Source organism: Oryctolagus cuniculus, chromosome 5, assembly GCF_964237555.1.
Source record: "Oryctolagus cuniculus chromosome 5, mOryCun1.1, whole genome shotgun sequence".
NCBI classification, from domain to species: domain Eukaryota; kingdom Metazoa; phylum Chordata; class Mammalia; order Lagomorpha; family Leporidae; genus Oryctolagus; species Oryctolagus cuniculus.
The window spans coordinates 15,476,810-15,502,385 of record NC_091436.1 but is presented as its reverse complement, the minus strand read 5'-3'; the positions used below and the strand labels follow the sequence as shown (position 1 = coordinate 15,502,385).

Here is a 25,576-nt window from a genome sequence, read left to right as displayed (position 1 = left end):
CTACATACTCTCTGTAATTAAAATAAAAGGGATCATCAAAAAGTTCACATAAAAATGTGTATTATCAAAAAAGTATGCATGGGTTTTAAAATTTTTTGGCCCCAAACTTACCTTTTAATTTCATTTCTCCGTGAACATTGTTGAAGCTTCTTTGTATTGTACTCGTTTTGAGGTAAAATGCCATTTTACCTCTGGTAGTAACAGAGGCAGCGCAGTATTGCCCTCAAAAGAACTGGCCCTGCAGCCAGGTCTGGTGGTGGACCTAAGCATAGACCCATTCGCTTTCCAAAGTTAACATAACTTGTTACTATTTTATTATCACGTGTGTTTTCATAGGGCTCAGATATTATTTTCAATAATAATATCAATATAAGAATAAAAACAGAATAATAATATAATCTAGGTACAATCAAATCTTTATTTTTTAAATTTCATTTATATAAATGGAATGGAAAGACTAGGAAAGAAAAAGAACCAAAACAGCACAATTCATTTGTTTCATAAACTGCACTTGGCTTATCCAAACAGACTTGCACAGAATAATCACCAACTTCCTTGCCCTGACTTACAGAACTGATTTGCATGATTTGCGTGCTTTATTCTGGCTTATTAACAAAACCCCAAACTTAGAAACATTACAAATGAAGCAGCATGAAGACAGGATTATACAATTTTATTTTATAGTGTGCTATCTTTGTATCAAAGAGCTGTAAACCAAGGCAATGCTGGAAATGCTACATGACCTGCTTATTGGCTGGAGCTATTTTGAAATGATCATAACATAAATAGAAGCAGAGTTTACGAAACTTCCTTTTAAGGACATCCGTGAGTCAGAGCCTGGTAAAACTGCAGACACTGAAAAGACTTTCAAATATACGATTTCACAGGAAAAGAAAGAAGAGGATTTTAAGCTTCTCCCTGTCTTGCGTTCTTGCTGTCTGAAAGGGCTTTCATTAGTTTAAAAAAAAAAAAAATAGTCCCAGAGGACAACCGGCAAAGCTGACGTAGGAGCTGAGTTAACGGGGCTAACTCACGAACAGCTGTCAAAACCGCACACAGGAGAGCTAATCAGGGCGAAAAGTGCTTGGCGTGCTTTAGGAGACCACCAAATGCATTTGTCAAAGCTGTACATTCGACACTTCACTGAAATAGTTAACTGGCAAGAAGACCGCGATGACTCTCGGTCTATTTATGCCTCTGCCCACAGGCCAGTTTTCAGACTCTGTCTGAATACAGCCTTGCAAACTCTGACACCAAACACCATAAGAACGAAAGTATTGCGTCCCACTGTGGAGAAATGCTGCCTACGGCAAATAACTGCTTCTCCCCCATGTGTTAATTTTTACAAAAGCTTCACTTCAGACGAAAAGAAAAAGTTTGTTCTTATTCTTCTTAGTCTGAATGTTGCATGTTTTTAGTTAGCAAGAATTTTTTGCAGCCAAAAAAAAAAAAAAAAAAAAAAACCAGAAGAAAAGTTTGTCAGCATAGGCATCAACAGAGCAAGAAGCCAACTTACTTGTTCTTTGTGCCAGCATTCCACTATCTCCTTATCCGTGTTCTTGCCTTCCAGGAGGCTTAGCTGTTGAGCCCAGGTTTTCAGGAGGGCATCGAATTGTTCCAGGGCCTGCTCCAGCTGAGCCACCTGGCCCGAGAACTCCTGCTCGCACAGGGCCATCTGGCTGACCAGGTTCTCCAGGCTGCTCTGCGTGTGGAACACACTGTCTTCCCACTGCTTCCAGTCGGCGCGCAGGGCCTGCATCTCCGTGTGCATGAGCGCACACCCACTGGCAGCTGTGTTCTGTTTCACTTCAGGGGCCAGCGACTCCACTCTGCTTAGGCGGCCGGCACCGATCTCTCTGGAATCTATCAGCTCCTGTAATGGAATATCGCCATGGTAACCAAGGAGGCCTTGCTCTGAGTCACTAGGACAGCACATTTCCAACTGGGAGCAGAGGGGGCTCCCGTCCTGCTAGGCATTCAGAGCGGGCGAGTGTGCCACAAGGAACAAGATTCAGTTCCCAAGTTTTACTAACAGGGAATTAGCACCACGAATGCTCAGGCTTGTGGGAAAACAACTTGAGAATCTGAAATATCCTGAAACAGATTAAGCAGGCATGCTGAACTCTGGTATTGCTGGAATACGTGGAAGTGTTTTGATAGTGGCTTCAGTATTTCCCAGTGGTGTGTCACTGCAGTACATAAGCAACTGCACACTCCCCATAAGTGCACACACACGTGAGGAAGCTGCAGAACTGGGTTCTGCTCATGGTCTGCACTCAGTTTCAGGCTCCTCCACAAATGGTGGCTCCCTTCTCTTCTGTCAGGAATCTGGCTGATCCGGCACGACAAAAGAATGAGTGCCTCGCCAGGACTCCAGTACCTTAGCTAAACATTTTTATCACAGCTCAATGAAGAATTCATGACTCATAATCAAAAATTTCAATGACCTCTAGCTTGTGTTCATTTACTACTATTTTTTACATTAAAAAAAAAAATCACTAGGTGAACTGGCATTGCAGTGTAGTGGATTAAGCCACAATCCGCAATGCCGGCATCCCCACTGCTCCCTGCTACTGCGCCTAGGAAAGTAGCGGAAGATGGCCCAAATACTTGGAACCCTGCCATCCATATGGGAGACCTGCGTGGAGTTCCTGGCTCCTGGCTTTGGTCTGGGCCAGCACTGGCCATTGTTGCCATTTGAGGAGTGAGGCAGCAGACAGAAGAGCTCTCTCTTTCTGTCTGTCTCTGTGACTCTGCCTTTCAAAATAATACATTAAAAACAAACAAACAAACAAAAACAAACCTAGGGGCCGGCGCTGTGGCTCTACCCATATGAGCACCGGTTCGAGTCCTGGCTGTTCCACTTCTGATCCAGCTATCTGGTATGGTCTGGGAAAGCAATGGAGGATGGCCCAAGTGCTTGGGCCCCTGCACCCATGTGGGAGACTGAGAAGCAGCTCCTGGCTCCCAGCTTTGAATTGGCCCAGCTCTGGCCATTTTGGCCATTTAGGGAGTGGGCCACTGCCTCTGCTTCTCTGTAATTCTGCGTTTCAAATAATAAAATCTTAAAAAAAAATAGAAATTCAACAAGTTAGCTAGTTTTTCATTTTTTAAAAAATAATTTGAAAAGGAGAATTACAGACAGAGTGGGAAGAGACAGAGTAGTCTTCCATCAGCTATTTCATTTTCCAGGGTTGAGCCAAGCCAAAGTCAGGAGTTTCATCCAGGTCTCCCATGTTGGTGGCAGGGACCCAAACCCTTGGGCCATCTTCTACTGCTTTCTCTAGGCCATTAGCAGGAAGCTGGAACAGAAGTGGAGCAGCTGGGACACAAACCAGCAGCCATATAGGATGTCAATATTGTAGACGGTGGCTTTACCCTCTATTCTACAACTTATGCCTTGTTAAACAGTTACAATAGTGGCAAATTTTCTGAGAATAGATTATTTTACTGAAAGTTTTCTTGTGAAATCATCTGGAATTTATCTATCTTCATATATATGAATATATATATATACACACACACACACATATTATTGCTAAGACCAGGATGTTGTTAGTATCAACACAAATTTATGACTTCATTCCTGGATCAAATAAAAGAAAAACTTCAAGAAGAAATCAATTCCAAATTAATAACAAAAACTTGGATGTTAAATACAATATATGTTTTGATGTTTTTCTAAGTACAGGGTATGTGTTAACTTGTCTTTACAATATTGTATCAATTAGCTTGAAATAGATATATCGTCTTACAACTATACAAAATAGAGCTACTTTTTAATACAGATTACTTGGAAATATTTCATTATGTAGTAGGCCAAACTATAACCACACATAACTAGTATTTAGTACTCTATTTAACCTTTACTCAACAGAATTCTTAAAAAAATGTCTGTTTTCCAGTGCACATAGCAATTAATAACTTGATAAAGGAAAATGATAACTTCTTTATGCAATGTCCTACTAACAGAGTAAGTACTCATAATAATTTGCCTGAATAATTTCAAATTTGGAATTCAGAGGGCATCAACTGTTGAGAAATCAGTTTCTCCAAATACTCTCGTGCATTATCCCAGTTCACTTTGACATGGGACATTTCAATCTTTACGATCACTAACTCCACTCATCCAGATTTTTAACCAGGACAGAATCATGGTAAAGTGTTTTGAAGTGACTTTCACATATATGTTCTTGCCTTTATATGATCTATAAGGATATTGTATACACATACATGTGTGATCTATGTGGGCATGTAACGTACTCATTTTGCTTTAAACTGGCTTCTCCGCAGTTGCTTTTGGGGATGGGGGTGGGAATCGTATTGAAGGTAGAGGCGGCACTTTGTTGAATTCCTGCAGGTTTCCTCCTTACACACCAGCCCACATGACAGCCTGGCCTGAGCTTCTAAGGGGCAGCCTCTAACAGGCCTCACTTTGTCTTTTCTCCTTCCTATATTCCAGCTCCTTTCTGGCAATTGATTGTCCTGTAGTTTCTGCCTTTTTGGAAGCATTTTTGTAAAAAGCTCTTCCCAAAATAAAAATTAAAAAATAAAAAAAGCATTTGGATCCCAGGAAGTAGCCTTGGTAAAACAATTCTCCTGCTTTCTCATATTGACATTTCAAAGGTTGGTGCATTCTTGCTATCTCCTGTCCTCACCTGCCATCCACAGGTGTAGTCTGGCTTCACACCCTCCTGTGCTGTGCAATGGCTCTCAGGGTGTTTGAGAAACCGTGTAACAGTCAAATCCAGGGGCATCCTTCATTCTTCCTCCTTCTGTACTGCAGGGGAGGCTGGCTTCTCCACCCCAGGCCTCAATAGCTCCACCTCTTCTAGGCCTTATTACAGCTCCTATCCTTTTGCTTTCTCCCTTTCAACTCCTCTTCTTCTGGGGCTCCATGAATATTGGGAGCACCTAGGTTTCAGCCCTGTGCGTGTTGTCTGCTTTACATATAGGTCTTATCTACTCTAGTGCATTCATTGACAATTCATATGCTAGTCATATCCAACTTCGTCTTCAATCCCGCTTTCTAGCCTGAAATTTGGATGCAAATATTCAACTGCCCCCCGACATTATTTACCACCACCTGGAAGTTCAAACGTGATGTCTGTCCTTGCACTCTTCATGTTTCCCCTCTATACCTCAGTTCCTGTGCACACCCTTAATCTCAAGAGGTGATACACACTGTAGATGAGGACTTGATCATCAACCTTGATAGTCAGTTAATCATTCCCATGCCAAATCAAGATTTTTTTCTTTTCTTTTCTTTTTTTTAATTTAAAAGCAAGATTTATTTAAGTCAGAGACCTCTAGCAACAGTGACCTGGTGGGGGGAGGCCAAGAGAGGCAAAACCCAAAGGGGTGGTGGTAGTGTTTTTTTTTTTGTTTTGTTTTTTGTTTTTTGTTTTTGTTTTTTTTTTTTTGACAGGCAGAGTGGACAGTGAGGGAGAGACAGAGAGAAAGGTCTTCCTTTTGCCGTTGGTTCACCCTCCAATGGCCACCGCGGCCGGCGCGCTGCGGCCAGCGCACCACGCTGATCCAATGGCAGGAGCCAGGTGCTTCTCCTGGTCTCCCATGGGGTGCAGGGCCCAAGCACTTGGGCCATCCTCCACTGCACTCCCTGGCCACAGCACAGAGCTGGCCTGGAAGAGGGGCAACCGGGACAGAATCCGGTGCCCCGACCGGGACTAGAACCCAGTGTGCCGGTGCTACAAGGCGGAGGATTAGCCTAGTGAGCCATGGCGCCGGCCCGGTAGTGGGGTTTTTAAGCACAATTTTGGGGAAGGAAAAAAAATCAGTACAAGGTGAGGACAAACCCATCCAAAGACCTTATCTGCTCTTATCGCGTATGTGCTATGTGTCAGGGGTGATGCTAAATATGTCATGTGCATGGTGTAATTTAGTACTTGAAATAACTCTGTGAGACAGGTTCTAAATTGTGTTTCTCTTGGTTGGTTGTTATGAATTAAGAGGCTTGAGGATCTTAAGTAACTCACCCAAAGACATAACCAGAAAACCAGGAGACGATGGTACGTGTCTGATTCTCAAGCCTGAATCTAGACACAGATTGGGCTCCCACCACATGAATATATTATTTTGTAAATGTCAGTTTGTGCATCACTGTTCGCCACTGAACTATGAGTTCCATAGTGGGATGCATAACCATGGTTGGAAAAAATGGAGAGAGAGGTGGATGAAGAATAAATTGGAGCATTACTAAAAATGTATCATTAAAGAATCTCACATACAAATATTAAAGATGTAAAAGTGGCCTCCTGATTATTTGCTTTAAATCTAGTCATTGTAAAAGGTAATGATAATCTTTTACAACAACATAGACATGTATCTTCAAAATAGAGCTATTATTGCCATGTGATTTTGTGATTTTTACATTCTGATCTCCAGGGACCAGAATACAACCTCTGTCTAAAATTCCTGACCACAATGACCTATTTATTTATCTAAAACTATGCCATTGAGGATTCCATCACTGATTCATTCTAATATTTAAATCTTTTTTTTTCCATGGGGGAAATGATTGTAATGTAATAGTCAAACAAGTAGGAATATGCTAAAATATACAGAGATTTCAACTCCCTCAGAAATATGAATTTCTATTTTTTGAAATTATCCTTATAAGGAGTATATTTGGTGATTATTTTAATTTTCATTAAAGTACTATCTTCTATTATGTTGCTGCACTGTTGGCTAGGAAAGAATGACACATTCAGAATGACTTTTCCAAGTTATGGGTAAAATACAGAAGAACTTCAAGAGGTAAGTTTATTTTAGTGCTGAAAATTGTTGAAGTGCATGTGAGAGGTCTTTCCAAAGTTCATGAAAAATATGTATGATTAAACAGTTATGTCTGTATTTCTATTGTTTTTTTAGCAAAGTAATTTAATTCCATTTTCCCCAAACTTTTTGAAGTACATTTATCTAAGTTACTTCATAAACTTTTTTCCACTGCACTAGAAAATTGTATCTTGTTTTATCAGCCCAGTAAGCTGGAATTTTTTTTTGTATTTATTTCTTAAACATATTTGCACATAGGAACATATACAGACAATGTAAAAATTTGCCGCAAGTGTAAAGTCTTGAATTTCTTATGTTTTTTGTATGTTTAGAATTATTAAAGTGGGAAATAATACACAGTAATGCAAAACAGGAAGGAAACATTTTAAGTAACAGGATCTTACCCACCAAATTTTTATCACACATGTGTAGCACTCAAGAACAAATGAAACAAAGTAGTCATAGCATCTGCCAATTTTCTGACCTTAATCTTGGACAACTTTTTCTGGGTGGCTGAGGAGTCTCCGGACATATCCGACCATCGATGGAGTTCCTCCTTTGCTGAATGGAGCCAATCTGTGAACTCTTGGACTGCATCTAAATACATCAGATGGTCTTTCACAGTATCTTCCACTTTCCTCATTTTCTCCTAGTGAGAAAAGCAAAGGGTATTTGAAAACCAGTCATCATTGAGTATCAACTAATAAGATAACAGGCCTGGCTGGGGGTAGATGTGGTGGCACCACTTGGGAAACCTGTATTTCATATTGGAAAGCCAATTTGAGTCTCTGCTACTTTCTTCTGATCCAGCTCTCTACTAATGTGCCTGAGAAGCAGATGATGGCTCAAGTACTTGCGTTCCTGTCACCCACTTGGGAGACTAGATGAAGTTCCTGTCCCCTGACTTCAGCCTAGCTTAGTCCGGGCTATTAAACACATTTAGGGAGCAAACCTGTGGGTGGAAGATCTCTCTCTGTGTCTCCCTCCCTCTGTCACTCCACCTTTCAAATAAATAAATCTTTTCTTTAAAGATTTTATTTATTTATTTGACAGGCAGAGGTACAGACAGTGAGAGAGACAGAGACAGAGAGAAAGGTCTTCCTTCCGTTGGTTCATTCCCCAAGTAGCCACAACGGCTGGAGCTGCGCTGATCTAAAGTCAGAAGCCAGGTGCTTCTTCCCAGTCTCCCATGTGGGTGCAGGGGCCCAAACATTTGGGCCATCCTCCACTGCTTTCCCAGGCCACAGCAGAGAGCTGGACTGGAAGAGGAGCAACCGGGACTAGAACCCGACGCCCATATGGGATGCCAGTGCCACAGGCGGAGGATTAACCTACTACACTATGATGCTGGCCCCCAAATAAATAAATCTTTAAAGGATAACAGGCCCAATAGTTTCTTAATATATCTCAAAAGATCTCATTTCTGGGGCCAGTGTGACTTAGTGGGTAAATTCACCACCTGTAGTACCGGCATCCCATATGGGCGCCAGTTCGAGTCCCAGCTGTTCTACTTCTGATCCAGCTCTCTGCTATGGCCTGGGAAAACTGAAGATAGTCCAGGTCCTTGGGCTCCTGCACCAATGTTGGAGACCCAGAAGCTTCTGGATCCTGGCTTCAGATTGGCCTAGCTCTGGCGATTGCAGTCATCTGGGGTAGTGAACCAGCAAATGGAAGATCTCTTTCTCTCTCTCTCTGCCTGTGCCTCTCTGTAACTCTGCCTTTTAAATATTAAATAGTTTTTTTAAAGATTTCATTCCTATTATTTAACTTTTTCTGGGGTTAATAGCTTAAATTATTAGATTTACTTAAACTGAAAGATTTGAGGATACAATCACTTTTCCTTTAAGTTTACCATTGTTTTGCTTAGCATAAAAACTACACTTAATGAATATTGGCTAACATCCCTAGAAATCTTTTTAATAATTATCTTAGTAAATATTCTTGTTATTTAAGCAACGAAGAGTGTGAGTTTGGTGTGTAACATTGTGCTAAGCATTTAAATGCTTTTCTCAGTGAATTCTCACAACCACCATGTGAAGTCAATACTATCATTACCACTATTTTATAGGAGAGAATCCTTAGGCTTACAGAGGATCAGCAATGTGCACAAAGTTACACCTCCAAAAAAAAGTTGAAGCCAAATTTCAAACTTAGGTCCTTTTGACTCTAGAGTCTTAATTCTTAATTATAACTAAATTAAGGGCCGGCGCCGCGGCTCAATAGGCTAATCCTCTGCCTAGCGGTGCCAGCACACTGGGTTCTAGTCCTAGTCGGGGTGCTGGATTCTGTCCCGGTTGCCCTTCTTCCAGGCCAGCTCTCTACTATGGCCCGGGAGTGCAGTGGAGGATGGCCCAAGTGCTTGGGCCCTGCACCCCATGGGAGACCAGGAAAAGTACCTGGCTCCTGCCTTCAGATCAGCACGGTGCACCGGCCGCAGCGCGCTGGCTGCGGCAGCCATTGGAGGGTGAACCAACGGCAAAGGAAGACCTTTCTCTCTGTCTCTCTCTCACTGTCCACTCTTCCCGTTAAAAAAAAAAATTATAACTAAATTAAAATGAAGATAAGCAAACACATATTAACTGTGGTATCAATAAGATAGCCATCTCAAAAGGCAAATCAAAGAAAACATAAGCAAACAGACATTTCCCATAATTTCTATAACATTCATAAATATGCAATAGAAATCATGGAAGAAAATAAAGGTTCATAAGGATGAAAAATACTTAAGATACCTGTATCTTAAAAAATAGGAAAATATAGTTTTTAGCTGGGAAATAAACACAATGTTTTCTACGTAGTTGAAATCTGGACGGTAAATAGACTTTAATATAACTCAAAAATACCATAAAAAATGAACTACACTGATATTTGATCTCAATCTTATACAGAAAACAGATGAATCAAGCATCAAAGTGGAATAAAAAAATCAAAGAATTATTCAAGATTGCAGGGATTAAAAAAAAAAAAACAACAACAAAAAACACCAGGGACCAGCATTGTAGCATAGTGTGTAAAGCCTGCAACGCTCGCTGGAACTCAAACAAACGCCCATATGGGAGGCGAGCGTTGCAGGCTTTACACACTGTGCTACAATGCTGGTCCCTGGTGTTTTTTGTTGTTTTTTTTTGGGTTTGTTTGTTTGATTCCAGTGGATGGAAGCTCGTTCTCTCTCTAACTCTGACTTCCAAAATATATAAATAAATCTTTAAAAACAAAACATATATATCCAAAGGTGAGAAATGATCCTATTCAATAAATGTTCAAATAGTTTTGAAGCAGCTACTTCTCCAAAAACTTAACCAGGAATTTATTCTTGACGTGCACCTTGGTGCTTTTCCTTCAAGAGAAAGCACACACCTTGGCAACAGTGACTATATCATTAAACTGTGCTTTCAGCTCTTCTTGCACTGTTTCCTTGAAAGACTCGTCCCCTGTCTTCTCATACAGCTCCCTGGACTTTGCAGTGAGGCGGTGAAGGGCTCCGGCGTGATCCTCCGCCTCAGACACGATGCACTGGAAGTGGTCCAGCAGGGCAAACTTCTCTTTCAGACCTGGCTGCAGTTGTAGAGGATGTTCTACTTTCTGATCCACTGATTCCATCCACTGCTCCAGCTGGTTTTTCCTCTCCAAGTAGTCATTCCACTGGCTGATCACAGACTCTAAAGTGCTGGAGTTAACGTCACACATTATAAAAATGAATTATTAATTATTTCACATTTCTACTGAAAACCAATTATAAGGTCATTACATCTATATTAATTTTTTTTTACTGAACACCATTGTTAAGTGATGCAAATGTTGCTTTGAGTACAGGGAGAAAAACTGCTTCTCTGATTCACAGACACCCAGTACAGTTCCCTCAGGCCAAGTAAATCTATGTGCAAGTTTGAATTAAGAAGATGTATACACACAGGCATCTGGAGACATTTCTTCCAAATGCTAATTATCCTAAACAAAGCGACAAATTTGTGTTTTATTGTTAAAAAAATCAGTACTAGAACATAACTTTATTTAATACACTCATATAGGAGTTCTTAGGCTTAGTTTATCTTAAATCAGATGTTAATGGTGTGTTTACTGGAATTCAAAACTCCAGGTATTATTCTTGGGTAAGTAATATCATTAGGTTGATTTTAATTGTGACACACACACATGTCAGTGCTTCAGTGTTGAATGTGCAAATGAATGAAAGCTGAATGCACTAACATAAGAAATATAGTCACAAATAGAGCCAAGTAAATGGATTTCCAGATAGCCAAAGCCTTTCCCAACTTAGCATTTATGGGAAGACCACATCACTCAGCTTACACACGATTCTGGAACTACCCACAGTGGCTGCCCTCATGTCAATCCCCTTTTCATACCAGCATGTGATCTTGCAGATATGATCTATGGCAAACGAATTTCCAACCTAGGATCCTGTGGCAAACAAACTTCCACTGGTTTCTAAAGTACTGGTTTTTACATCAATAGGACCTAATTCTATGTATCTTAAATTCCTGTATTTTGCTTAGGAATTTTTTTCAGCCACAAGTTGGTTTAATTTCTAAGAGATATGAGTGCCATAATGAACAATGCAACATAGATGTCAACTTAATATTCAACAATGGCTAAACAAGATATTTACATTATAAAGTATAAAAAGTAAAAGGAGTGCTAGAAAATAAGAGATCTCTCAATGTCTTAGTTTTGTTTAGGTTTAGATATTTCCTCTTCATCAGAATTTCATCAGTTCTACCTTCTAATCTATTTTTATGAGGGTACTTCAAAGTTTCTATAAAAACCAGAAAAGTCTGTATAAAAAATAGAATTAAAAGGTAAGTTTTTTGTGGTAAATATCTTAAATATCCACACATAGTTTCTATAATATGTAAACGTTCCATGAACTTTTTCCAAGACCCCTCATGGGAAAAATCCCAAAAAATCCCAAAAGAGAGATAACTTTTTAACTTCATCTTGAAGAGTTACCATTAGTTTACCATTAATAAACTGGTATTAAGTAGTATTCAAAGAAAGAAAGAGCAGCATTAGAAAAGTCTTATAGATATAAAGCAAACTTAGATTGGAAAGACAGCCAATAGCCCAAAAGAGATTTCCTTTGTGTTACACAAAAAAAGTAGGTATCATCAGATCACAGATTTCTCAACTATAATAGAAGACAGGGTTTTGAATTAAATGGTAGAAATATGCATAGGAAATTTTCTACAAAGTCCAAAACAAAGTCACTTCTCCAGAAGCCACACAGGGCCTGCTTTCTTGAACAGTTCCACAGGGTCTTACACCGTCTTTGGAATCCAATCTAAGTCAGAGTTTTCCGCAATGTTCCCTACTTAGCCTCTGAGCTCTTACAGGGCAACAGCTGTGTAGTTTTGTTTCATCCTCTTAGCACAATCATTTGAATAGTGTTACTGTTCAGTGTGTGGTTGTCAAATTCAACGTCCTGCTGACAAGGAAGTCAGACGTGAAGCTACTTCTTGTTCTTAACCTTTTGCTCATCATCTGGAAAGCACTTGCCCATATTTCTATTAGATTTTAGGAAACTGGAAAATGACCAAGCACTGGGAAGTTTAGTTTGTGCTCCACCAGTCTGCTGTGTTGAATAAGAACCACTGGGTCTGATTTTTTTTATTCTTTGCTGAACATTCTGAGTTATCAGTAAGTTATTCTGAGTTATTACAAAGTCATGCAGAGTGACTCTCAGAGTCACCATCTATGCACCATACTGCAGGACAAAGGAAAAAAAAAAAAACCTTCCAAATTTTAGTTGGTACCACATTTTATTGTTTAAATAAAAGTGGTTATCTTTGGTTTGATTTTGTGTTGAACTTTAATCTTCTGTTTGCCTATTTGTTATGAATGTCCTAGGCTCTTACTTATTCAGTTGTCTAACAAGGGATCTTCAAAAAGTTCATGAAAAAGTATGATGAAGGGCTGGCGTGGTGGCACAGCAGGTTAAGCCACCGTCTGCACTGCCAGCTTCACATAGAGGTACCAGTTGGAGTCCTGGCTGCTCCATTTCTAATCCAGCTCCCCACTAATGTACCTGGGAAAGCAGAGGAGGATGTCCAAAATGCTTTGGCCCCTGCCACCCCTGTGGGACACCTGGCTGAAGCTCTGGAATCCTGGCTTTGGCCAAGCCCAGCCCTGGCCTTTATAGCCATTTGGGGAGTGAACCAGCTAATGGGAGATCTCTCTCTCCCCCTCTAACTCTGATTTTCAAATAAATAAATCTTAAAAAAGAAATGTATGATGAAAAAACTACATATGGATTTCAAATTTTCAATGCAAAAATGAACCTCTCTTTTAACTCCAGTTTCCACAAACTTTTTGAAATATCTATGTATTTCATGGCCCCCGAGAAAATGCCAGAATAATTCTGACTAGCGGTCATTTGTGCAACAAGCCAGCCAGAATTTTTGTGGACATTTTAAGGCAGAAAGGTGAACATGTTGCGCTCACAAATGTAACAGCACTGACAACACTGCCCGTTGTGACAACTGAGCCCTTTTCTACCTCCTCTTCAGCCTGTGATTTAGGTCTGTTCAACAGCGGTGCTCTGGGCATCCTGGGTGGGCTGGTTTTTGAATGAGTGAGCATGTTCCAGGAGTTGCAGGATGTCAGGTCTCCTGGCCCCAGTCACTAAATTACAAAGTCATCCCCATCACCATGACAATCAAAAAACACCTTGCAGGTTTCCTACATCTCCAGTGTGGGTGGTATTACCTCCAGCTGATGAACAGTTTATACTAAGGCTCAACATTTAGGTTCAACTTATTTTCCTGTATGTTCTTCCAAACAGTAAAAAGGTTGATGCAGATCACATATCCTTGATTTGATGACTTTACAAGGAGGCATTTTAGTGATCCCACGGGATGTGCAAGATTTCAGGCAAAGGGGAGATGTAAATATTTTAAAAATAAACCGAAACAGAAACAAAACAACCTAATGAACAGGAACCAGTCTTTGACCCATGGACAATACAGCACAGGCAAAGATAGGCACGCACTCAGCTGGCTTTACAAACACAACACGCTGGGCAAGCCTCCCACAGGATTCCCCAGCATTGCCCTGCCATTTGCCTAAACCACTGGGTTTACTTAAGCAAATTAACACTAAGAAAGAGGCTCTGTACCTCTGAGCGCGGACAGCAGAACTCATGACGTCAGCCCACACCTCTCTCAGGGTCTGCAGCTGAACCTGGATCACTGCCTGACCTTCTTCGTTGCTGCTCCTCAAGGCCTGCTCCCCTTTGCCGATGGCCATGTTCAGCCTCACTTCCCCATCCCCTCTCATCAGGAGAATATCCTGGGTGGGAAGGAGGAGTATGTGTCAGTCGCAGTAGGAAAACTCTCAATGAAGACACGAACAAACTCTGGCTCCTACCGCAAAGTAAGATGCTAGATGTCTGGGAGTTTGGGAGGTAAAGGTTAACTCCAGATTGTCTCAGGAAACTCTGGGACGCAAGTGCAGAAAGTGTAATTTTATAAACTTGCTTCCCAAGAGCAGAAAGAAATTATTTTTAAAGTGAAGACACAGCTGTTAAGAACTTAACAGTCTTGCCTTCATTGCCTGGCTGATTCCTAGCATTTAAGGTTACCTTCACGGAGTACAGTCCAGGGTGGGGGTCTCTTCTGTGCTCCCAACACACCCTTGTTTGCTTCTAGTATGGTCCCTACATCTGAACTGCAAAGCAAGTAACAATTTACAGGTTGGTCTCCCAGAATACAAGAATGAATGCTACTTCTATATTCCCCACAATTTGCACAGTACTTAGGGCAGAGCACGTAATCCATAATGCTTGCTGTTTAATTACTAGATGAAATTTAAAAGCATGTTAAAGCTTTTAAATATATTTCTTTAAAAATGATAAACATTACCCCTCTATATCCCTTTTTCTAGCTTTCTCTACTTTGACCACATGATCTGCATTTTGAGGCTCCCAGAACAACTAGAACCCAACTCAAACAACTCGTGGATGTAATCAAAACAATTCCCAGCCATTGTCAGCACTTGGCTGTGTCTCGTGTACCTGTATCTGAGCCAGCCTCCTCTCCAAGGTGTCTTTGCTGCCAATGGTGCTGTCTGCACTGGCCAGTCGGTCTTGAATGTCTTTCACTCGGGACCACGTGCTCTGCAGCGCCTCCTCCAGGGCTTCGTGCTCCTGGAGAGCCACCTGGCAGCCTCGCAGCTTCTCTTTGGTCATCCTGAGTAGGTTCTGGTAGCTGGTGAGGAGCTGGGAGCACAGGCGTCCTTCTTTGCCTGCACCGTGGCCTTCTTCACTAAGAAGCTGCCCTCGCTGGGAAAACTTGTCCAGAGACTCTCTAAAAACAAAAATGGAAAAACATTTTTAAAAATTCTGACCTTCTGGACTGCAGGGGAGTGACCAAGGATTGTTGATGTTGGAGCAGGAAGCAGACTGGAGCTCACAACTGACACGCCTGTAAAATTGGGAGGCTGGGAACTGGGCTGACTGCTTGCATCCTCTTGAGGTCTCTCGTATCGTGGTCAGGATACACCAGGGAATACGACTCAGTCTATGCTGGGCCCTCATCCAACTTGCAGTTTTGGAGCCAACTGTCTCACTAGGAATTCCATCCAGAAAATGGGCCAGCCTCTCTCCACGGCCTCATTTCTAGCACCTCTTGATTTCTAGTTGAAATTCTAACCATGAAAAATTCCCTGAAGCCCTCCAAATGCTGTTTTGTGTACACAATCAGATGTTCAATTCTGTGAACATTTTCTAATTTTTTCTGGTTCTATACTAGACCATTGGAACGTAAAGCTGAATAAGACCTAACATCTCTGACCTTGAGAAAATCACAGGCGGGAACTGGGTGAAGAGTGGAAACAAAGAGTTTACAGCAAAGCAAAGACTCCCAGAGATGGGGGCAGAGCACAACCGGTCCTCAAACTGGCATTCCAAACAGTAGTTGTCAGGGTGGGTTCTGTTCTCCGTTTCTTTGTTTGCATGCTTTTTTTCCAAAGGCAAGGGATGCTAGGCATGGTTGACCAAAAAGAGGACTCATTGAAAACCTAGAATGACTATGATATGAATTAAGTGATTTCTCCTCACTTGATTACTGATGATTTATCTGATCCTGCAGGCTGGGTGCTGTCTTCAGCTTCACAGAAAGTACACTTGTTCTCTAAGAGGACAGTTAAGGAGCTCAAGTTTTTCATCCAGGTGTACCTCCCTGATGGATAGTCTTCTCTCTTCTCAGGGTGAGGAGGCAACTGAAGATGACGGGGGTGGGGCATGAATAGACAGCAAAGTGCTAAAGGTGGGAGGGGTTAAAAGCACAGCTCAAAGAATTTTACCAGGGAGGGGAGAGGAACCAGAAAGGTTTTCTCAGTAGGGAAGCAAAGAAGAGATAAAGATTGCCATAAGGAAGAGGAGCCACAAGGAGTGTCTGGTTTGGTTTACTAAGAATATTTTGAGGACGCGTGGATAAGAAATGAACTGGAGGCTGTGATATGTGAAGAACAGATGAAAATTGGGTCTCCAGCAGTCACTGTTTTCTCTTCTCCAAATTGGCTTCACATTATGTTAACAGAGCCTCAAAATAACCCCAGAGAAGAAGGCATAATATTATTAGCTCAATACATAAAGGAGATGAGTTCCTGCTTGATGTCTCCATTGCGGAGGCTGAACTGGGATGGACACAATCTCCTTACTCTACCTGCACACCCCTCAGACCCAACAGGGCCCCAAAGATGCTGCACCATAATTTGTATTCTGGAATTTCACAGGCAGGAATGATCCGCTGCTGAACCAAACCAGCTAACCAACCCACCAAGCAGTCTAAAACACCATAGCAGGTAGAGGACCCACTCATTCTCTGTATCACACCTTGCAGCCAGTAGTTCTCCTAGAAACATTTCAACTTTATGAACTTCGTTTTTCTTCTCAGGAATGTGCTGTTTACTTTCTCCCAAGCTTTCCGTGCTTAGCCTTTCTTCCATTTCATGGATCCACAAGTTCAGTTTTCTGTGCTGATCCTCAAAGCTAAAGAATATTTAAAAAATATGAGAGAAACCTTTAAGTGCTATTCATAGCAAATTTGTTCTCATAGTTGAGGTCATGTCTTTTTCTATGGCATTTAAAATCTCATGAGCTTTCAAGTTATAGAAAACAACCATCAGCCCATCAACACTATTGCTTATTTCAGTAACAAAGTAACAAATCATGGTTGCTTCTTTTGATCTTGAAGCAGAAAGAGTCACCTCACCTAGATGAATGGATTTCATAGCTTGTAACTGCCAAGGTTATCATGCACTTAAGTATGTCTGTGTCTTATACAAAGATCCTTGAATCCAGACCAGTGGATAAGCAGGGCAATGGAAAAAGAAGGGAAGGGATCTCTGTATCTTATTTCTTAAACTAATTTGAATATGGCCCTTGAGTTTTGAAATGAAGTTAGCTCTCAAAGAAACCTGGACAAGAGTCAGGTAAATTACTGTCACCAGAAAGGTACTGTGTCAATACTGATAAATTTCTTACACCTAGTTAAAAGGTTTCATTTTTTCTTTCTAAATTTGTGTTTATTCCCACTGACATAATGTTTGGCCTCTCAACCTAAAGAATTTAGTAGATGTTTTGGACCATGACTCCATCCCAACAGGGTAATTTAAAATTTGGGATGTCAAATTTCCAACGATTTTTTTTGGTGGGGAGAGAGGAGTGGAGAGAAAGAGAGACAGAGAGGGGGTCCATGTGCTGATTCACTCCCCAAATGTTACAGCAGCCAGGGTTAAGCCAGGCCAAAATTAGGAGGCTGAAACCCTATCGAGGTCTCCCACATGAGTGCAAGGGACTCAACTACCTAAGCAATCACCTGCTGTGCCCATGGTGTGCATTAGCAGGAAGGTTGAGTCAGGGGCCACAGCTAGGATTCAAACCCAGGCACTCTAATATGGGATGCAGGTGTCCCAAGTGGCATCTTAACTGCTAGGCCAAACGCCTGCCCCAAGACCTAATCAGATAGACAAGTTACATGCATGTGTGTAATTTACAGATAGGAGTGAACATAACCACTTTATTTATCCTATATAGAAAGTAAAAATCAAACAATAACTTCAGAGTCTAAGTAATTGATTATTGTACTTGTATGAACCTGTACTTAAGGTCAAAGCTAAGTATAATTTCACCTCAATTTCAAATACTTGGTTGTTCACATGGCTCATTTCTTTAAGCCTTTGAAAACACATTCTATATATATGAAATCTATGATTATCCAAACAGCCTACCTCCCAAGTTCTGAAGCACAGTCTTGGAGAGCCTGCTTGTCTTTAAGGCACTGTTTCAGAAATGCCTGGAACTCTTCATTGGCCTTTGTAATTTGTTCCTGAATGCTACTGACCATTTGTTTGGGCAAATGTGCATACAAAGTTTGTCCTTCTTGAGTCACCACATCAAGTTTGCTCTGTCCATCACTGAATGAGTCCAAAAGTCTCTGTTTCAGGAAATAAAGGTAATATGGAACACCTCTTTTATTCAAAGGCCATGGTGCATATGAGTGTTAATTACAAATGGTAAGCCAAGAGAAGAAAAACAAAACTCAGTGAAAAAGTAATCCCTACAAGGTTGATGGTAAAACAGTGCATACAATTGGGTTTAACCCAGCCTCAGAATAAAGATGGTACTAGTTAGCCATTGGCACCACTGGGAATAACTTTGGACAATGTGAGTATGTAAAAGAGGATGCTTTCATCAAGGTCTCCTTCTTAATCTCTACCATATTTATTGACTATTCATAGTCCACAAAACCAATATAACCCATACTGTTGATGATGTTAATTTGAATATATTCTATCTCCAAATTTACACCATAAATTATTAAAAAACACAAATGATATCTCTTCCTTCCAAAAAAAAAAAAAGCTTCTCTACACAAGGACATTAAAGAGAGACTCAATTATTCCATTGTTACTATGATAAAAATTAAAATTTGTCTTAGTTTTGAATTAACTCCAAAGAACCATTAATAGGCTTAAAAAAAGAGGGAGGAAGAGGAAGGGATGTAGGAAGTCGTTAGCTTCCACTTATTTTCTCAACAGACTTTTCACATTGTCCAGCGGCTTCTGACTCAACAAGGCTAATTCTGCCAGGGAAGAAGAAGGATTGGCAAAAGAAAGAGAACACAGGTCTGGCCTGAAGGCCCCGGCGCGGGGGCTGGGGAGGAAGGAAAGGGCACTGGGCTCTGTACCTGGAGGTCCTGCAGCTTGGCCCCCAAGACTTTGCTGTCACCAGTTCGATCAGCTGATTCTTTTGCAGCTGCCTTGGCACGCAAAAACCATTCTTGGAATTCCTGCATGGAATCTTTTGAAAGTATAAAAGTCAAGAGTAAATTCAAACCATCAAATGAGCTTCCAGGATTATCACAATGAATTGCTTCTGGCCTTCAACCTATGTCACCTTGCTTTGCAAATTACTCCAGAAAAGTAAGGATGATATGGAAAGTAATATCATCTGCAACCATGCCTGTTGGTGGTAGACTTGAGAAATTCTCTCAGAGAAAAGAATGAAAAGCTATCTGTATTCTGGAAATGTTTAATTTCCCATTGTACTTCTTTTGGTAAAGACAATAAACTGCAGGAAACTTTGTCTAAGAGTGCATGGGGGAAAATGCACCAAAGGCTTTAAGGCCACTTATAAGGCTATGTACCCGTATCAGAGCTCAGGCAGAGCTGTATTGAAGCAGCATCAGGGACAAAGGACTGCCAGTTTCTTACGGCCTCACCTTTGTCAAGTCACTTCATTACATTATAAAAACATCAGTGGTTATTTGGACAGTGGCTGCTGGGCACTTGACAGGTGGAAGTAATTTTACATGTACATGAGCTTTGTGTGGAAGACCCTGATGGAATGTAGAATCATCAGCACGGTGCACCCTTACTTTCTCAGGGAGAAAAGAGGAGGGATTCTGAGCAGAGTGAGAGCCTTGAGGTCAGCAGTCCTATTGCTCAAGTCCCAGAATCCAAATGGATTTGAATGATACTCATGTGGAAAGTTTCCTCAAACCTGATGGCAGTTTCTGGGCAGTGCTTGCTTTGGATTCTTTCTCATCAACAAAATACTCACACTGCAGTCCATCAGAGCTCACCATGGAAGTGTTTTTCCAGGGAATCCTGCAGGCTGGCCTGAGTCTTGGAGCACAGCTGACTCACAGCTTCATGCTTCTTTATCAACCCTGTCAGTGCCACGCCCAGGCTCTCCAGCTCTGCTGAGTGGTACTTGCGGCACAAGCTATTGAGATTTTCTTGGGTAGAGCTGATGTTGTTTTGCTGACTTTGAAGTTCCTTTTGTGTGTCCTATGGGATAAAAGCACACTGTGAAGGACATTCATCATACTCCAGCAATTCCATGGGGGTATGCTGCTTTAAATCTGAAGCTGATGCTGTTGAGATCCGATCAGTGGTGTGTAAACATTTTGGTGGCATTTGTGGAGTATTTGTGATAGAACTGTATTGTATTGATTCCTTAGTGTTTCTTGGGCACAAATAGCTGTTGGGAAATGGCTAGGATTTGGATTGTTGTCTATGATTTCAAGCTAATGGAATAGGCCCTTAAGGATTCCAGCCCCTGACCGTGGTTTTAGACACTTGATTAGAAACCATCACAGTTCATAGGGCAGGCATCTAGCCTAGCAGTTAAGACATCCCAGTTCCTCACTGGATGGAGTGCCTGGGTTCAATGTTCCATACCTGGCTCCAGTTCCTGACTCCAGCTTCCTGCCAGTGCAGACCCTGGGAAGCAGCGGAAATGGCTTAAGTACTTGAGTGCCTGCCACCCACAGGAGATACCTGGATTGAATTCCTGGCCCCTGGGTAAAGCCCCAGCCAGGGCCATGCAGACATTTGTGAAGTAAACCATTGGATGGGAGTTTCCTTTCTTGGTCTATCTCTCTTTCTCTGAAATAAGATTTCAATAAAAATTTAAAAATTGTTTTAAAAAGGAAAGTACCATAGTTCACATTTGCAATGACCTATTTGAACCTTTTTTTCCCCTGTTATAGGCTATACCAGAAGCACCAAAAATAAATTTATAATTACATAAGCCTTGTCTAGCAGGGATGGGGCACGTCTGATCTGTGGGCCAAGCCAGGGCAACGGCAGGTGAGACTCAAAATTCAGTAAATCTGTAGCAGGCTAATTTCTAAGTTGATCATTTTGTATGACCTGTGAATTACATTATAAATATCTCAAACCACCGTTGGCAGAAAAAAGGTTCCCACTCCTAGTCCAAAGGATTTTTTTTTTTTTTAGTAAGAAAACTGGCTAAAAGAATATGTTGACAAGTCAACTAAGTTCACACTCTTTACAAAGAGTTCATCAGGAACATCGCTTACTTATACAGACATGGAAGTAGACCGCTTTTTTAAGCAAAAATATATCATTCTACAGATGAAAGTAGTCACACTGACTGATAAACATGATTAAGCAATAAAAAACTATCTGGCATTCAAGCTTAAAAATTCATGGACTGTCAAGCAGTTCTTCTATGGTCTTCATTTTTTTATTAATAAAAAGAAAAAAAAGAAATTAACCATCCTGGCTTTTAAGCAGGCCCTAAAGCAATGCATATTTTCTGTTTCCAGATTTTTCTTTGATTTCTTTTTTTAAACACATTTATTTATTTGAAAGGCAGAGACACAGAGAAAGGGAGAGAGAGACAGAGAGAGAATCTTCCATCCACTGTCCCACTCCTGAAATGGCCACAATATCTGGGGCTTGGCCAGCCTGAAGTAAGGAAACAGGAACTTCTTCCAGGTCCCCCACGTGGATGCAGGTGCCCAAGTCCTTGGGCCATCTTTTGCTGCTTTCCCAGGCCATTAGCAGGGAGCTGGGTCTAAGGAACAGAATCCAGACAGGAACCAGCGCCCATATGGGTTGCCAGTGCCACACTGCTAACCCACAGCAGTGGCCTCTGTTCTGTTCTTTGATTTCCAAACAACTGCATTCAGTTCTTCACCTGCTTCTTACTTTGTTGTGTTCTGTGTCATGAATTAGCTGGCTGGTGTTAATATGAGTAATTGAGAGTTGAGGTCAGTTTTTTGTTTGTTTTTATTTTTTAGTATCGTCACCAACAAAACAGGAATTAAACAGCACTTAATGAGAGTTTACTACCTACCTTTACTTTTTTCAACCCTTCACAAGTCTCAGTTTGGGCACAGTTCATCAGGGACTCTTCGACTTTTGTCAGCCACAATGTCTTATCATTCACAAATTTCTCTACTTGTGCACTTTGAGCAGTGAAATCTTTCAAGGTTTCTTTTGCTTCTTCAGTGAATTCTTTGGCATGCTCCAGCTTTTGCCTTAAATCTGCTTCTATAAACTAAATATAAAGCACAGTTTCAACAAAATCTGTGAGAGCCAGAACACTTGTTTGGGAGGATACCTGTTCATGCGCAGTTAATTATCAAATATGCAAAAGCCTCACTATGGAAGCCAGCTTCAGAGCCAATTTGCCTTTTCCAGGAAGGAAAATCAGTGGGCTTAGCTGTCAAACATAGGAAGTATGTGAAAAATTCAGAAGGAAGATTATAGTGAGCATGAGATATTAAAGCAGCATTTTTTAAAAATTATTATTTATTGAAAGAGTGGCAGAGAAAAGGGGCTGGGGGGTGGGGAGGGGGAGAGAGAAAGAGAAAGAGAAAGAGAAAGAGACAGAGAGAGAGAGAGAGAGAGAGAGAGATCTTCCATCTGTTGGTTCACCCCCAAGTGGTTACAATGGCTAGGGCTGGTCCTGGCCCAAACCAGGAGTTCAAGAACTTCATCCAGGTTCTGTGTGGGTGGCAGGGGCCAAAATCATCTTCCACTGCTTTCCCAGACAAATCAGCAGGGAATCGGATGTGAAGTGGACAGTGAGACTAGAACCCACAGGTGGTGGGTTACCCTACTGTGCCTCACGTCCAGCCCCTAAAGTGGCAGTCTCGACTGGGGCTCCAGGGAATACACATGCTGAAAGCAATTAGACCTAAACAGAGCTCCCAGAGGGGCTCTTAACTTCTTGCTGGGAAACACACATTTTCTGCCCAGATGTCTCCACTGCTTAGGACAAACACTATAGGGTTTTATCTTAAAGCAGGTTTTTCTTTGTTTGTTTTCCATGCTCCATTGAAAGCAGTGGTGCTGATTCATTGCCCTTGCATGCATCAAGTATTTCAGGAAGACTGAGTTCTTGGGAACAGTCTCAACCCCACAATTCAAACATCCAAGCCCATTTGATAATGAAAGTTTTGAGCTTAAAGTTAAGGCTCCCTCTTTTCTTCCCAGCTCAAATCTGTTGCAAGCAGAAAGCCCACACTGGAAAACAGGCCCAGGGCCTCACATTTGTTTATTCTCTTTATTTCTACTCCTTCTTTTCCATTACAACTTATGTTATCTGCAGATTTGAACTGACAGACGGTAGACGAGGGTGCTGGTGTCTGTGCTTTCTAGGGTGGTTTTTTTGGACAAAGGGGAGACAGAAAAAGAGAGAGAGAGCTTCAAACTGCTGGTCTCCTCCCCAGATCCTCATGATGGCCAGGGGGTTGCCCAGGCCAATGCCAGGAGGTGGGACCTCAATCCAGGTCTCCTACCTTGGTGGCAGGGACCCAACTACTTGATTCATAACTGCTGCCTCTTAGAGTCTGCACTGATAGTGAGCAGGAGCCAGGAGCTAGAGCAAAAAAATTGAACCCAAGCACTTGCTGTTGGAAATTAGCATCTCAGCCCATGCCTTAAACCAAGCTTTGTTAATGGGTGTTGAGACCTCTCTCCCTTGTTTCCCCACTCCCACGGAAGCTTCCTAATGTGGTGATGCACCCCCCTCCCCCGGCTTTCGCTGCTTTCTTGTCCTGTAGGCATCTCTGACTCCTTGCTGTTGGGGTCTCTTTAGCCTCTTAGACAACCTGAGACATCCACCATGGTGGTCCCAACCCTCTTCCTTTCCTGTCATGACTCACGTCTGGCCACAGCTCACATTCTGGCGTCCCAGCATCCCCAAATCTGAGATGCAGGCCACCACAATCATTTCTCCTTTGGCAAGTATCCAAGCAGTGAGCCAGCCTCTCCATCACCTTGAGGGTTCTTGGGAGGTTAAACGTGGTACTCCTGTTATTTTCCAACTGCAGGAGAAAAGCATCCTCTAGATGGCGCTACTGAAACCCTTCTGCTTAGGATTGAGGTAAGGTAGGACACCCTTCACCTCCTTCCTTGTGTTTACATAGGGGTGTGTGGTGTGTGGTGTGGTGTGGTGTGTGTGAGAGATAAAGAGAGAGAGAGAAGCTCTCTCCCCAAATCCTGCCTCAGACTTCATTCTGCAACAGTCCAATTGCATCTACTGATATGTGCAACATAGGCGAAATGCATAGGCAACCCTCCCTCTTTGTTAGGACTCCTTTGCCTCTTCTTGCTTCAGAAAACTTCTAAGATTCTTGTACTTGACTATCATCTACTAATTGATAGATATGCAGTCCCAGACCAGAGCAAAAATGGGTTAAGCTACTCTGATTTGTTACTGTAACATAGCAAATTAAGGATAAAGACATGGAGGAAGGAAAAAAAAAAAAAAAAAACCTACAGAAAAATCCATGAGAGCAATAGCAAATGTAGAGGTTAAAGGGCTCTAGCAGAAGCCTTATGTGGAGCCCATGGGGCTGGCAGCCAAAAGAGATGCACTATGTTGGGTGCTTCAGGGCTCTGGCACTGAAGTAGCCCAGGACTCCTGGCCAGCCCGCTACACCCCATTCTGCCTCTTGGTTTCTGTGGATTTGTGCTGTCTTAAGAGTATTGAAGAGAGATTTGAAGTGGGGATCCTGCCAAACCCAGTTATTGAGTCAAAAAATTTGGAATTATGAATATGTTCCTATTTAGACATAAAATGATCCATGCAGCAAACTGGCTAGTAATGCATCTAAAATTCAGTAAAGGGAAACAACACTTTATTATAACATTTCTGTTGGAAATGTTATTAATACTGGCAAAGGGATTCTAAAAATACCAATATTTTAACTTCCTGATCTGATAAGATTCACATTAACTTGGAGTTTTGATGATCATAGCAATGAGGATATATAAAGATCAATAGATAGATAGATATTTTAGAGAGAGAGGGAGAAACACACATCGCAGAGGAAACCTTACACTTAACAGCCATTATAAAATAGACTGAGTGCTTACCTGAAGGTCCAGTGGAGTTTCAGGATTTTTCGTTAACTCTTTAAGTTCATTAATTTTGGAACGCAATTCTTCCCATCTCAATGTTTTGCTTTTAACTTCAGACTGCCCAAATTAAAAAAAAAGAAAAAAAAAAGAGGGAGGAATCATGGCTAATGAAAAACCGACAGACTATATTTGGCAAATAAGAACGTCGAGAGCTAACTTAAGTACCAACCTGAAGTCAGTATGAAAAATAAGTCATCTGTCTCATGTTCTGAGGGACATTATTATTTCTAAATGTGAAAACGTTGCAGTAACGTTCACTTGGAATGTGAGGGAGGATGTGGAATTTTGTTTCTCCCCACTCTCTTATTAGAAAAAAAGCTCCTGGAAAAAATTAAAGGCTGGCCAAAAATCCTGAATCAGTGGGTACTTTCAAGATGTTAACTGTCATTTTTTCATTAGCAGTAATGCCACTGGTTACTATGGCTACAAGAAACTCTTGAAGAAGCATTTCACATCAGCAGTGCCTAGTGGCTATAGACTAGATGCAATACATACAAACATTTAAAGTAGAAATCTACAGGCAATTACAACAGAAATCAGGTTAACTAGGAAACTGACACCTAATATTTTGAAT

General features: G+C 41.4%; 1 protein-coding gene across 28 annotated transcripts in view; it reads right to left on the bottom strand.

Moving 5' to 3' along the window:
• SYNE1 (spectrin repeat containing nuclear envelope protein 1) overlaps positions 1–25,576 on the bottom strand; it is a 551,595-nt gene that overhangs the window by 252,443 nt on the left and 273,576 nt on the right. For all 28 annotated transcript variants that reach the window (XM_051855247.2, XM_070073379.1, XM_070073388.1 and 25 more), the window contains 11 exons: positions 24,958–25,059; positions 21,926–22,129; positions 19,899–20,106; positions 19,002–19,114; positions 18,043–18,248; positions 16,646–16,801; positions 14,825–15,116; positions 13,928–14,100; positions 10,153–10,462; positions 7,280–7,444; positions 1,517–1,873 (listed from right to left, as the gene is read on the bottom strand). In XM_051855247.2, the coding sequence (XP_051711207.2) occupies positions 1,517–1,873; positions 7,280–7,444; positions 10,153–10,462; positions 13,928–14,100; positions 14,825–15,116; positions 16,646–16,801; positions 18,043–18,248; positions 19,002–19,114; positions 19,899–20,106; positions 21,926–22,129; positions 24,958–25,059 (2,286 nt within the window). The remainder of the gene's footprint in view (positions 1–1,516; positions 1,874–7,279; positions 7,445–10,152; positions 10,463–13,927; positions 14,101–14,824; positions 15,117–16,645; positions 16,802–18,042; positions 18,249–19,001; positions 19,115–19,898; positions 20,107–21,925; positions 22,130–24,957; positions 25,060–25,576) is intronic.